General features: G+C 36.1%; 1 protein-coding gene across 2 annotated transcripts in view; it reads left to right on the top strand.

Moving 5' to 3' along the window:
* The window catches only part of prkd2 (protein kinase D2), a 48,788-nt gene that overhangs the window by 29,463 nt on the left and 3,774 nt on the right, over positions 1-15,551 (top strand). Inside the window, exons 5-17 of one of the 2 annotated variants that reach the window (XM_067364913.1) lie at positions 254-437; positions 3,145-3,222; positions 3,376-3,538; positions 5,126-5,237; positions 6,668-6,745; positions 7,083-7,395; positions 9,425-9,477; positions 9,604-9,676; positions 9,939-10,045; positions 10,274-10,435; positions 12,899-12,997; positions 13,155-13,422; positions 13,715-13,800. In XM_067364913.1, the coding sequence (XP_067221014.1) occupies positions 254-437; positions 3,145-3,222; positions 3,376-3,538; positions 5,126-5,237; positions 6,668-6,745; positions 7,083-7,395; positions 9,425-9,477; positions 9,604-9,676; positions 9,939-10,045; positions 10,274-10,435; positions 12,899-12,997; positions 13,155-13,422; positions 13,715-13,800 (1,776 nt within the window). The remainder of the gene's footprint in view (positions 1-253; positions 438-3,144; positions 3,223-3,375; positions 3,539-5,125; positions 5,238-6,667; positions 6,746-7,082; positions 7,396-9,424; positions 9,478-9,603; positions 9,677-9,938; positions 10,046-10,273; positions 10,436-12,898; positions 12,998-13,154; positions 13,423-13,714; positions 13,801-15,551) is intronic. The other variant, XM_067364914.1, reaches the window with a different exon arrangement.

The following is a 15,551-nucleotide window of genomic DNA, read 5'->3' on the forward strand; positions in this document are numbered from 1 at the left end:
AATTTTTTTTACAAAAAATGAAATATATATATATATATATATATATATATATATATATATATATATATATATATATATATATATATATATATATATATATATAGTAAAATATTATAAAATAGGGTACAAATAAAAGTAGTTCATGTTAACTAATGTAATTAACTAATGTTAACTAATGAACCTTATTGTAAAGTGTTACCGATATTTCATATAATATCTCTGAAATGTAAATATAATGTTGGTCTCTCTCCAGCCCCGCACCCCCAGTGAGGCCCGGCGCTTTTACACTGGGCGGCCCGTCCACCTGGACAAGATCCTCATGACCAAAGTGAAGGTCCCGCACACATTCGCCGTTCACTCATACACGCGCCCCACCGTGTGTCAGTACTGCAAGAGACTGCTGAGAGGACTCTTCCGCCAGGGACTCCAGTGCAAAGGTCTGACAGGCCCGCTCAATACATTGCCCTGACTTCAGAAATTGGTAAAACAGAACAGTTAGGAATGGGATTTGTTCATGATGTATTATTGAATTTGTCATTTTCTTGCATATTGACCTATATGGATATTGTACCAACAAGGTGATCAGATTGATTTAGTAGGAATGATCGGCTGATTGTACATTATGCTGCTTATTATGTGGCTACTCACTAAATACCTAAATAAATGCATGGCCATGAAATATTGAAGTTCAAATATAAAAGCTTAAATTCAGCATCAAATCAGTCAATTCAAGTCACATTTATTTATATAGCTCTTTATACAATACAGATTTACAGTGATGATGCAAATAGAATTTAACTCTGCTGTGAAGCAGGTCTAAAAAGACAATAGTAAACAGTCATTATTCAGTTGAAATCAGTTAAGTGTTGATTCATTTCGGTTCAATAACTGTGTAAAGTACATCAATTATGAATTATTTTAAATGAGTTCAATTCAGCTATAAAGCATCTCTACAGAAAAGTGATATCATCATCCAGCTAAGTTGGAGTCAAATCAGTATTGTTGTTGAATATTAAGTGTCCCCAACTAAGCAAGCCAGAGGCAGCAGTGGCAAGGAACCCAAACTCCATTAGGTGACAGAAATGGCACCCAAAAAACCGTGGCAGAAACCAGGCTCATTCAGGGGGCCAGTTCTCGTCTGGTCAATGAATGAACATGGTGTAATTATAAATATTTCATGGGGGTCTGTGCAGTGGACTTGTCTGGTTCTTGTGGTCTTTGCTGAGGATCTGTGCCGATGGCTGTTGTGTTGATGAGGTCTTCACAGGGGATTGTTCTAGTAGACACGGTCTCTGCTGACGTTCAGGGCTGCGATGAGGTCTTGTCTAGGTGCAGATACACCATTTGATCTGGATACGACCCAGATCTGGCTGACTACGGTAACCTCGGGATAGGATGAGACAGACAAGACTAATATTAGCGTAGATGCCATACTTCTTACGATGTAACAGGTACGTCTGGTGTTATGGGAAGTGTCCCTGGTTCCGGTTGACATACTGTAATTTATGCAGCCTAACAATACTTTAACGGATTTGAATTATAGAAATGTGATAATGTGTTATGTTATAACAGGTTAAAAAGATGTGCATTTAAACTGACAGAATGTGTCTGCTTCACGAACAAGGCTATGAAGACTTTTTCTAGAGTTTGAGTGCTAAATAGGAAAAAGATCCTGTCCGCAGTCGATTTTGATATTCTAGGTAATGTATGCATTGTTTAATAGGGAGCCAATGCAGTGACAGAACTGGGTTAATATGGTCATATTTCCTGGTTCTAGTAAGAACTCTAGCTGCTGCGTTTTTACCAGCTGGAGTTTGTTTATTAAGCGTGCAGGGCAACCGCCCAGTAATCTAGCCTTGAGGTCATGAATACATGATACTAATTTTTCTGCATTTGTCTTTGAGAGATTATGTTGTAATTTAGACATATATTTTTAAGATGGAAAAATGCGGGTTTTACAGAAATGTGGCTTTTAAATGAAAGATTGGTTTCAATGAGCACACCCAGGTTCCTAACTGACGACAAAGACTTGACAGAGCATTTTTTTCAGAATTAAATGGTAGGAAATTACTAGTCATCCAATTTTTTTACATCAACTATCCATTCTGTTAATTTTGTGAACTGGTATGTTTTGTCAGGGTGCAAAGAAATATAGAACTGAGCATCATCAACGTAACAGTGAAAACTATTGTCATGCTTCCTAATGATATCTCCCAAGGGTTGCATGTACAGGGTGAAAAGGAATGGTCCTAGTACCGAGCCTTGTGGTACTTCATACTGAACTTGTGATCGATACGACACCTCTTTATTTACTCCTACATATTGCTATTTCAACCAAGGTGGACCCAAGATTATTTATAAAGCAATCTAGTGGTATAGGTGATAGCAATATAGATATAGCAAGTGAGCACTGCATCTTTCAAAGTCAAATTGCTGTTGCATGTTCAACAGGATTGCTGTTTCAGAGCATTTCACAATCAGTGAATACCGCACATTTATGCCTAACAATTGCTCATGATATATTATATGTTGTAGATGGTTGTAAGAGTGCTTATTTATGTCTTTCATCATTTTAAAAACAAGCAGCTGGAAATAGTAAAGTGTAGCCTTTTCAAAATAAGAGTTCTTGTGTATTTTGGGCTTGCTTATGATTAAAAGTCCCTCATTATGCATCTTTTTTTTTCCTGGCTATTATTGTTATTTTCATTACACAATAAACAGTATCTGGCATTTAAATCAGCGCAAACTATTGCATCCTCTCTCTGGGACACCCCATCACAGGAAAGAAATACTAAGAACATTATTTAAACTAGTTTTATTAGTATCGGCACTTGTTTTATTGCCTTTCTTCAAAAGCACACCAATATTGATGGACCTCTACTTCGTGTGTATTGATGTATGAGAACATAAACCAATTTCAATACATGTAAATACTGAATAAAACATGTACTGAGTATTTAAACTTGCAGCTACCCTGTTTTGCAGTTAAAAGAATTTGAGATAACTGATTTATTTTTAAATTGTATGGGTTTGTTCTGTAACGGCATACAATATTAATTTTATTTGTGGCCGTATTGTAAAATTGTGGCCAATTTTAATTTTTATTATTTGATTTGAAAATAACACTTGTTTTATTTCTTTTAGACTGCAAGTTCAACTGCCACAAGCGATGTGCATACAAGGTCCCAAATGACTGTTTGGGGGAGACTCTTGGTAATGAGTGTGAGAGAAATATTATTGACATGATAGACATTGTTAACACATTTGGAATATTTGCACTGTGTGTTGTTTTTGCAAACATGCAATTATTGTTTGTCACTTCATGCTGCTTGTATGTGACTTTTTTGACCTCTTTTCCATCTGTATTTCTCACAGACATATTAAGTCCAAGCACAGATGCGGAGGTGCCAATGGACTACAGTAATGAGTATTCTGACACTGATAAGTCTTCTATGATGGATGACTCAGATGAGGCCTGTAGTATCCCTGGATCTTTCTCCCCAGACAGCGGCCAGGAGGGAGCCAGTGGAGACCAGAGGTAGTTTGACAGGTTTAAGACACACAGAGTGTCTATTTATACCAAATGCAAATAACCCACCTTGTTGGCAGAGACTATTTACACCAACTCCGCCCACCAATGTCTGGTTGAGACAGACAAAATTACAAAAGAAACCCATCTGATAACAGGAGCAGTGGTGTGGAGAGTAAGGGGCTGTTCACGTTGCGTCTAAAAACGTGGTAAACGCCGACCACACAGCTTTCTCCTTCTTTCCGAAGCACTCAGAAGCTTGCTCTCTCTTGGTGTCTGCCATTGCTAAGCAACCAGGAGCTGCACTCTCCATGACGATGAAGAAGTTTCATCAAAGTATAAATGGATTTTCAGCACCGAAATCCCTTGTAGTAGCTCTCCTACTAAATTTATTTAGAAGAGGGAGAAAAAAACAGCTGTTCTTAGCTGAGCTTGCAATGTTGTTACAGAAAGGGTGAATTTGATTGGTTGGTTCTTGTCACATGACCTGCAGTGTGCTTGTGGCATTCTGAAAAGTTGGGATTTTTTATTTTGCTACGGTGTAGACGCACCTGAAAACGCGTCACACTGCATGATCGTCGTAACGGCGTCACTCTCTATTGTGAGAGAAATATAGAGCTGAGTATCATCAGCTTAACAGTGAAAACTAACGCCATGCTTCCTAATGATATATCCCAAGGGTAGCATGTACAGGGTAAATAGCAATGGTCCTAGTATTGAGCCTTGTGGTACTCCATACCGAACTTGTGATCGATACGCCACCTCTTTATTCAAGTCAAGTCAATTCAAGTCACATTTATGTATATAGCCGTTTTTGCAATACAGTTTCTAAGCAGCTTTACAGTGAAAATAATGCAACAGTTTGTTTTGGCTGTACAGCAGCTCTAGAAGAAAATAGTGTCATTGTCCAGCTTAAGTAAGTTTGTGATAATTGAATTCCTTTGTAAAAAGTTTATATTAAAAAAATAAAAAAGAGCTTGCTTGTTGCGCGTCTACATTTAAAATAATGAGCTTGCGCTCGCAAAAGACATGGCATGTGAACTTGATTTCACCAAGTGCAACATATTATTGGATCATGTTAGGTTAGGCTTAGGGTAGGGATATGATTAGGACTAATTTTTGGTCAGGAATCTTGTTTCAGGTATTTAATAGGCTTATTGTAAATAGCATATATCTTTATTTACACTTAATGTAAACAAATTGCCTCTGTCTAAAAAAATTGGAAAGTATAGTAATATTTTTATGGATTATACAAATCTTACACACCAAACAATTTGTAGTCATGAAAAGGTCACATTAAAATTAGATAAAGCGTCTCTATGGAGCCTTTCACTTCCAGTGTGAAAATTCGATATGCATTTTTTTTTTTTGTCTCATACTGTGGGTGTTTTTATGTTTGTCTCTGTGAAAAAAAACACTGACTTTTCGCAAACTGTTCACAGGCAGTTAATGCTGCTTTGTTGTGTTTCTCTTGGTATGAATAGACTTTATTTAGCAATTGACTTTATTCAAACAAATGCCTATGTACCTCTACTGTATGTCTGTCACACAGACCTCATGAACATATGTCCTGACTGTTGTGATGTCTCTCCCCAGTGCTAATATTCCTCTGATGAGAGTAGTGCAGTCCATCAGGCAGACCACACGTCGTTCTAGCACGGCCATCAAAGAAGGCTGGATGGTGCACTACAGCAACAAGGACACACTGGTACTTCCTCTTACTGCTGGCTGACCTGAAAGGGACAGTTCACCCAAAAATGAATATTATTCACTCTCATGTCATTCCAAATCCATATGACTCATATGTGGAACCCAGTTGGTGATCTTTTGAAAAACATCAATAGATCTGTGCCCCTTCAAAATAAAATGCATCAATTATTGATGTATTAATTAAAAAAATAAAACTCTAAATAAATAAATAATTTCTCAAATTCACAAATAAATAGATGTATCTAACACTTCAATATTTAATTTTTAGATGATTTTCAGTGCATCATTGATTAATTTGAATTATTTTTATATGTGATATTTACATATTTATTAGTTGCTTTTCTTTATTCTTTTGCCAAATGCTTTTGTCTACACAAGCAATTGGCCAAAGCTTTTTTTTTTTTAAATGCCTTTAAAAATCAGGTATTAGTGTATTATTTTATTACAATTAACTGATATTTTAAAGATGAACTTCATAAGCAATTTTAAATCTGTCTGTCAGTTTAAAAAGTAATTTATCTATTAATTTTTTATGCTTTTAATTATTAATGGATTATTCATTACTTCAAATGACACTCGTAGTCTAAAGAGATATGTTGTTTACTTTCACGCTAATTTAATACATGTTTAATAATGCATTTAGTTATTTAAATATTGTGCATTTGTACTTTTTGTACATTTAATGACTTAACTTTGAGTCATTTGGCACTAGCAGTGGTAGATTTTAATATTTAATATTCAATAATTTATATTTATTTTATATATTTATTTTGTCATTTTGCGTCTTGAAACCCCCAGTCCATATCACAAATTATCTGAAAAATAGTTACAAGGATATTCTTCAAAAATGTGTCTTCTACAGGTTTGGAATGATAAAAGTGAAGACATTTTTGCGTGAACTATTCCAGAGTTTTCTCTCTACTCTTTACACTGTCCTTACCTCACTTCCAAACATCGCTATTGATATTTCTTTCTGTGTTCTGCATCAATCTGCACACTTGCACTATAATATCAGCAAATCTTCATCTTTTAAATCACAGCCTATTCTGGGTGTCTCCTGCAGAATTACTATTGGAGTGGGTATTGATTTGTAAGAATGAATAGCCGTAAATGTCAGTCATAATGTTCGATGCTTCTAGACGAGTATTTCCACAAAGAATGGGGAAAAATTGGCTAACCGTTTTCTCAACATAGATATATTGACCTGTTCTCGGCCTCCTGTAAAACTTCTCGATTTCTGTGTAGCATTTTACTCCTCTAGCCTTTTCGTTCTAACTTTCCTCCTGGTTTTTCTCTTGCATCCTCCTTTTCTCTTCAGCTCTGTTTACCCTTCGCTTTCTTCCTCCTGTCTGCTGGGGTGAAGCTGACCCCCAGCACCAACTCCTTGTTGACCTATGACCTCTGACTTCTCACTCCACCCTCCAACAGAGGAAGAGACACTACTGGCGCCTGGACTGCAAATGCATCATCCTATTTCAAAACGACACCACCAACAAATACTACAAGGTATAATCTCCATTTATGGTTTAATGACTGTTTATTGACACTATGAGCTAAAGTGCACATGAAGAAGGAGTTAATGCGTGTGTGGAAATGCCACATTACGTTTTGCATTATGCATTCGCAGTGACAGATGAAGCATGAAAATTCTGGGTTCATGAAATAATGCATTACAAATGGTTTTCACACGCTCTTTGGTCATTTAGGTGACTACACATGTATAATTACATGGTCTGGTGTATCATTTCAGTTAATTATCGAAGATCCTGCTGTGAAATTAACCTCTGTGCACTTTGTCTGAATGATAGAGGGTCTAATTTGCCTCTTTTGTCTGCCTCTGCAGGAGATCCCGCTCTCAGAAATCCTGGAGGTACGGCCGGCGGGTGACTTCTCTCTTGTACCTGCTGGCACCAGCCCCCATTGCTTTGAGATTATGACGGGTACCATGATCTACTTCGTTGGTGAGGACCCCAACACCACCCCGTCCCCGTCATCCAGCGTGTCTGGCCTGCCCATCTCCATCACCCCCAGCAGCGTTGCGCCCAATAGCGGGGTGGGACGAGAGTTTGCCAAAGGCTGGGAGACTGCTATACGTCAAGCCCTCATGCCAGTCATCTTCCAAGACAACCCTCCAGCAGAAGGTCACACCCCTCACCGTAAGTGAGAGAAGTGTGACAGTGCTTACATAGTGCACAATAGGGGGAATGTTGGTATATGAAACCTAAACGAATAACTTGGTTATGTGGAGAATTTAGTTCTCGTCAGTAATATTTAATTTGGACTATTTAGTAATACACCGATCAGGCATAACATTATGACCACTGACAGGTCAAGTGAATAACACTGATTATTTCTTCATCACGGCACCTGTTAGTGGGTGGGATATATTAGGCAGCAAGTGAATGTTTTGTCCTCAAAGTGGGCAAGTGTTAGGATTTTAGTGAGTTTGACAAGAGCTGAATTGTGATGGCTAGACGACTGGGTCAGAGCATCTCCAAAACGGCAGCTCTTGTGGGGTGTTCCCGGTCTGCAGTGGTCAGTATCTATCAAAAGTGGTCCAAGGAAGGAAGGCTGGCCGGTGTGGTCCGATCCAACAGCTCAAATTGCTCAAGAAGTTAATGCTGGTTCTGATAGAAAGGTGTCAGAATACACAGTGCATCGCAGTTTGTTGCATATGGAGCTGCATAGCCGCAGACCTGTCAGGGTGCCCATGCTGACCCCTGTCCACCGCCGAAAGCGCCAAGAGTGGGCATGTGAGCATCAGAACTGGACCACGGAGCAATGGGAGAAGGTGGCCTGGTCTGATGAATCACATTTTATTTTACATCACGTGAATGGACGGGTGCGTGTGCGTCGCTTACCTGGGGAACACATGGCACCAGGATGCACTATGGGAAGAAGGCAAGCTGGCAGTGTGATGTTTTGGGCAATGTTCTGCTGGGAAACCTTGGGTCCTGCCATCCATGTGGATGTTACTTTGACACGTACCACCTACCTAAGCATCTGGCTGTGGCCTCTTTCAGCAGGATAATGCATCCTGCCACAAAGCAAAAATGGTTCAGGAATGGTTTGAAGAGCACAACAATGAGTTTGAGGTGTTGACTTGGCCTCCATATCCAAATTCCCTAGATCTCAATCCAATCGAGCATCTGTGGGATGTGCTGAACAAACAAGTCCGATCCATGGAGGTTCCACCTCGCAACTTACAGGACTTAAAGGATCTGCTGCTAACATCTTGGTGCAGATACCACAGCACACCTTCAGGGGTCTAGTGGAGTCCATGCCTCGATGGGTCAAAGCTGTTTTGGCAGCAAAAGGGGGACACAATATTAGGAAATATTAGGAAGGTGGTCATAATGTTATGCCTGCTTGGTGTACATAAAAAATGCAGTTCATACAACAAACTACTTTAATTGAAATAAAATAAAATATATAAAATATAAATAAAATATATATATATATTGCTTTCCATTTCTGAAAGAAACTCTTTTTTTGATAATTATTGTAGAGTTAAAAGTAAAAAAATGCCTAGTTAGTCCAATTGTCTGAACATGTGACAATTCTGAAAGGCTGAAATTCTGATATATGTAATGGCATGGCTAAATGTTTTATTTATTTATTTATTTATTTTAAATAAAATAAGCAGTGAAACTATTTTATTTTATTGTATTTTATTTAATTTAATTTTATTATTTAATTTAATTTAATTTAATTTAATTTAATTTAATTTAATTTAATTTTATTTTATTTTATTTTATTTTATTTTATTTTATTTTATTTTATTTTATTTTATTTTATTTTATTTTATTTTATTTCATTTCATGACCAAAAGAAAACTCATTCAAAAAAGTCAAGAATTTAAAAAAAAAAATTGTTTTAACTTGAAAAGTATATTTTCTCTCTCACATGTATTTAAGATGCAAGAAAAGCATTTTTAGTTCTTTTTCTTTGATAGTTTTACTACTTGACATTTTTAAAAATTAAATTAAGTCATTAAAAAATGATATAAATATTTTTCAAAAATGTTTCATACCAACATGAATACAAAAATTACATTTCTAATACAAGTTTTTATTTATTTAATTTATCATCCTAGACACTTCATTTGTCATTGTCCCTTATATCCGTATAATACTGAGATTATAAAGTGAGCCTAATTTGTTTATTAATCATTTTGACCTTCAGGGCAGGCATCAGTCAGCATCTCCGTGTCTAATAGCCAGATACAAGAGAACGTGGTGAGTGAGTGATATTGACCTTTAAAGATGCAATACATAGTGTGATGATAAAGATGATGACAAAGATGATTATGATTATGATAATGATAACTATTAAGATAATAATGATGATGATGTACCCAACAGGACATTGGAATGGTGTATCAGATCTTTGCTGATGAGGTTTTGGGTTCTGGACAATTTGGTGTGGTGTATGGAGGTATGTCTATGACTGCAAACTGGAATTTTTTGCTTTGTGGTTGCTAAGGTGTATTTGGTGGTGTTCAGGAAGATTGCTTTTTTCCTACTGGTCCAATTCAGAAGAGCAAACCACGAAAACGTTATGATTTTCCAGATAGAACTCAAAGTCTAATTCAAAAAAATACTCTTATCTGAAGTATGAGCAATGATATTATGCAAAAATGGATATTTAAAAAAGGTGCTACATATACAGATCATTATCATTTTCCCAACCCACACAGGAAAACACAGGAAATCTGGTCGAGATGTAGCCGTGAAGGTAATCGACAAGCTTCGGTTCCCCACCAAGCAGGAGAGCCAGCTGAGGAATGAAGTAGCCATACTGCAGGTGACCAGCAGGGGGCGATAGAGAATCAGTGATCTCATCACTCATGGCACTGTGTGGCTAATGAGTGCCATTGTATTGACTGAATGATAATGAACACATTTCACACAATTCTGCTGTGTAGCCTCTGATTGTGAGGACACCTAACATGAGGTCATGAATGCAAATAAGCGACAACAATGTGACTCACTCAAACGCGTCTCTTTATCTTGTCCTTTCTTTCTCTCTCAGAGCCTGCGACACCTGGGTATAGTGAATCTTGAGTGCATGTTTGAGACACCAGAGAAGGTGTTTGTAGTAATGGAGAAACTCCATGGTGACATGCTTGAGATGATTTTGTCGAGTGAGAAAGGACGACTTCCTGAGAGACTCACCAAGTTCCTCATCACACAGGTCAGCACTGTGGTTAGAGCACAAAACATGCTTCTTAAAAGGGCCGTTTCTTAGAAGAGCCATTTACACCAAGAATGATAACTGTAAAGTTTTAATAATCATTCTAAAGGCCAAAATCGAAGAAGAAGGATGGATTCTGATTGGCTGTTAATGTTTTTATCCTTCATCAGCTGAAAGACATCATTCTGAAATGGATTCCAGTGATATTGTTCCTTTGTGTCGTTATTATTATAGTTGTAGTGCGAACTCTGCTATTCTCATAGAATTATAGGGATAGTTCGGCAAAAAATGAAAATTCTGTCATCATTTACTCACCCTCAATTTGTTCCAAACCTGTATGAATTTCTTTCTTCTGCTGAACACAAAAGAAGATATTTTGAAAAATGTCGGTAACCAAACAGTTGATGGGCCCCATTGACTTCCATAGTATGGGTCACTGAGGCCCATCAACTGTTTGATTACTGACCTTCTTCATTCTTCTTTTGGGTAAACTACCTTATTTTTGGGTGAACTATCCCTTTATGGCTTGTTCACATCAGTTCACAATCACTATATTATTTATCCAAATGTATCCTCTAAAATCACAGAAGGTATTGTCTCTTACTTCCTGGTCATGTCATAAAATTTGGCCATTCTGGCAGGGTATATTTAATTTCCTCTTAAAAGCATGTAAAATTGATTTGGCACCTGGCATTTTTGGGGATACTTCAAGTATAGGAAATAAATATTTATCCCAGGCTGTTTCATTATGCATGATCTTAGCAATGAAGGCAATTTTATCTTAATTTATAACTTCTTAAAGGCTCTGTGGTCAAGGATAGATGTGTGCTTCGACAAGTCTTAGATACTGTCTGTTATTTTAACTAGGAACTACAGTAAATCCGACAGTTAGGTTAATAAAGATTGTTACTGCCTATTGTTTTAGTTCCTCTTAATGTTAATGTAAAAGGGAACAAGTGTGTAAGTATCTTTTACAGGTTTTTTTTTCCATTCTTACATTCTTTTTACTTTTGTTATTCAGTTAACTTATTTCCACTGACGTGTATGAACAGACGTATGTGGGTTGTCGAAAGTATGTAAGCTTATGGTGCGAGTATGTGAGTATGCATGGTCATGTACGTGTATGAGCCAATGATGTGACAGGTCATTTTTTTATCCAAAGGCCTTAATAATAATAATAATAATAATAATAATAATAATAAAAAACAAAGATATGACATCCAAAGTATGTAAGGTAGTACAACTAAATCTCTTTTATTGAATCCAAAAGGTTTTAATTATATTTTGCGACATATAAAGGTATTTTAAAGACTTTGTGTCAAAATGTCATTCGGTTTAACCGTCAATACAGCCATTTCATTCGTGATTAAAATATCTTAAAATTTAATAAATGTATATATTTTTTATTAAGGCATGATTTTATAACATCATATATCAACATAGTGCAAAATGATAGTAAAATTATGTGTAGAAGTCGTTGCTTTGTTATGAGAATGTCTGGAAAAATTATGTCATGATGTCATTCGGAGTAACCAATATAAAGGGGCCATTTTGGATCAAGTCATGCGGTCAATATCATGTGACAGGATGTGACTTCATTCAGACACCTGCAAAGGACCACATGGTCGTGAAGCAAAGTAACTAACTCTCTCTTAACTATTTGAAAAATTCATGTTTTCACTTGCTCATAGGCATGTCCCAAAACATCAGGTAATTCGGTACAACCGCTATAAAACATGGAAAATGTTTTAAAAACTTGTACTAAATATAAAATGTTTGATTTTCCTTTTGCTAGCTAGCTAGATATCAGCCTGTTAGCATTTGAAAATGTCGTCATTCGGTATAACCAAATGTGTAATTCGGTAAAACCGAAATTTTGGTTAAACTGAATGACTTTTTTTGGTGACAAATTTTGTCCATCTTGTAAAACATGACAAAAGCAGTGTTAACTGATTATAAAAACCACAATCTATGGATATTATTAGTATGCATTCTTATCATGGTAATTTTATTTATTCATTCATTTTATTTATTTTTTATTTGTCCTAAAGTTTATATATTCATACATTGAAGTCTTGTTTCTGAAACGTATAGTGGTTGAACATGTTGTGATCGCTATTCATGGTTCCCTTTTATGAAAAGCTAAAATAAAGTATTAAAAAAATATAAAGATTAAATAAAGAATAATCATTCTAATTCTATGAGAATAACACCACAGCTATAATGATGACAACACAGAGGAACGATACATTTGGTATCACTTTCCAAACCAGTTGATGAACAAAAAATGGTTAGCAGCCAATCAAATTCAACAGACTTTAAAGAACTCAAGCATTTAAAGTGGCAGGCGGCAAAGCTGCAGTGCATGCTTATAATAAACAGAACGTCATCGTCTGTTGGTGTGGACACTAATATAGTTATCAGTATACAGTAGTTAATGTTCTTTGTTTTGTTTCTCTCTAGATTTTGGCTGCTCTGAGGCACCTTCACTTCAAAAACATAGTGCACTGCGACCTCAAACCTGAGAACGTGCTATTGGCATCAGCGGATCCTTTCCCACAGGTCAGAGAATTCACAATTTTAACACGTCAGCGCCCCGACAGAGATGCATGGGAAACAATTTCTCTGTTGCATAATGCAAGGTTTTATTTCTCCTTTTTTACCCTTTGTTGACTCTTGTGACATAACATGTCTCACCACACATGCTGCATTTTCATAGGTGAAACTTTGTGACTTTGGTTTTGCTCGCATCATTGGAGAGAAGTCTTTCCGCCGTTCTGTTGTGGGCACGCCGGCTTACTTGGCCCCTGAGGTCCTCCTGAACCAGGGATACAATCGCTCTCTGGACATGTGGTCTGTTGGTGTGATCATGTATGTTAGCCTGAGTGGAACGTTCCCTTTCAACGAGGATGAAGACATTAATGATCAGATCCACAATGCCGCCTTCATGTACCCGCCTAACCCGTGGAAACAGATCTCTCCTGAAGGTACACTTATAATATTACACCAAATAAATACAAGCACCTCATTTGTTGTACAATAAAATGTCAGGTCAAATTAAGAATGAAAGTATACGAAAAGTTAAAAGTGCTGAATTAAGAACATTTTGCGTGGCTATTCCTGGAAATTTACTTCATAACAACAAAAAGAAATTCGATGCATTAAAAGCAGGCTGATGGTTGAGTTGCTCCATCCGCCTTTGATTTTCTGTCCACTGCTGTAAATCATTTAGCTCCAATCAATGTAGATTTTGTTTGTGTGATCTCTGTTTCTCCATAGCTATCGACCTCATCAATAACCTGCTCCAAGTGAAGATGAGAAAACGCTACAGTGTGGATAAGAGTCTCAGCCACTCCTATCTGCAGGTAATGCCAATATCAGACCAGCCACATTCATGCTATTAATGGCTCTTTCCATGAAAAGGGTGCCAGATATGGCTTTCTGAGAATATTGTGTGCACTTAAAAAAATAAATAAAAATAATTGTGAAATAAGACTTATATCAAGAGGTCAGATTAAATTTTGCACATGCTGTTTTATTTTAAATAGTGCTGTCAAATTGATTAATTGCAATTAATCACATCTAACATAAAGGTTTGTTTACATAATATATGTGCGTGTATATATATTTTAATATTTATATATATTGTATATGTTTGTGTGTATATGTATATACACACAAACACATCATGGGCCCTATTTTAACAATCTAAGCGCATGGTCTAAGTGTCCGAATCCAATTTTGCTAGTTTAATAACAGAAAAAATGTTCAGTGGCCAGGTGCATGGTCTAAAAGGGTTGTTCCGATTCTCTTAATGAGTAATGGGTGTGTTTTGGGCGTTATGTGCAATAAACCAATCAGCGTCTCATCTCCCATTCCCTTTAAAAGCCAGTTGCGCTCACGCCATGGCAGATTCGTTATTTACGTGGCGGAATTTGCAAGTGGAAAAACTGAACGCTTCTCTAGTGAGGAAACGGATTAAACGGTTAAAGCGCGCCATCTTTCTACGGGAAAAGCTGGATTCCACCAAAACATTTTTATCTTTATGCACACAATAATACATTGTAATCCTTTTATTTTTAATATCTGACATGTTTGCATGCTACTGCACGTCCTTGTGTGTGTAACAATCAGATTGTACGAGCGTTGTGCGCTCTTTAAATAACAAAACAAATATTGCGCCATTGACTTTAGACCAGGTTTCTGGTGGTCAATGGCAGTCTATTTCAGTTGCCTCAAAATAGCAACACGCCAACAATGCACCTGAACAAACCTTGTTTTCAGATCAACACACATTATATAAATCCACACACACATATATATTATATAAACAGAAACTTTTATGTTTGATGCGATTAATCGCAATTAATCGATTTGACAGCACTCATTTTAAAATAATATATTATGATGTTTGGACCTTTATCAGCCCTCTAGCTAAAATTTAAGGCATGCCTAAATACAGTTACAATTTTTTTTTTTTTTTCACTATTTTCTGGTTATAAACAAGAAAACATCTGAAAACATTTTAATAAATTATTTCTTATAAATTACAGAATTATTACTATAATTTTATCTATTATATTTTAGATTTATTTATTACAATTGTTGTAATTGTGCTATTTACATACTGTTTGTATGGGATGATGCACAAACAGTCAGTTGTCAACTTAAAATAAACCCTGATAGAATGTTTAGGAGACTAACACAGTGTTTATTTGAACATTTTTTATTTCCTTACTTGTAGAGATGGAGAAACAAGCACAGCTGTATGTAGGAAACTATGTAGGAAATTGCCTGGATAAGCAGTCAGTTTGATAATGTTGCTATGGACAATGGTCATTTTTCAGAAATACATCAGTGATGAATGTAATGACCAATCAAGATCAAGTATTCCTTTATATTATATTATATTATATTATATTATATTATATTATATTATATTATATTATATTATATTATATTATATTATATTATATTATATTATATTATATTATATTATATTCACACGAATATTTGAAAAAAGGTCAGTAATTATGTTAAAAGCAGAGGAAAAAAAGACAAGGGTGAGATGACAAAATTTAAGTATGGATTTGCTGTAAAAGAGAGTTTTATGTTT

Source organism: Chanodichthys erythropterus, chromosome 17, assembly GCF_024489055.1.
Source record: "Chanodichthys erythropterus isolate Z2021 chromosome 17, ASM2448905v1, whole genome shotgun sequence".
NCBI classification, from domain to species: domain Eukaryota; kingdom Metazoa; phylum Chordata; class Actinopteri; order Cypriniformes; family Xenocyprididae; genus Chanodichthys; species Chanodichthys erythropterus.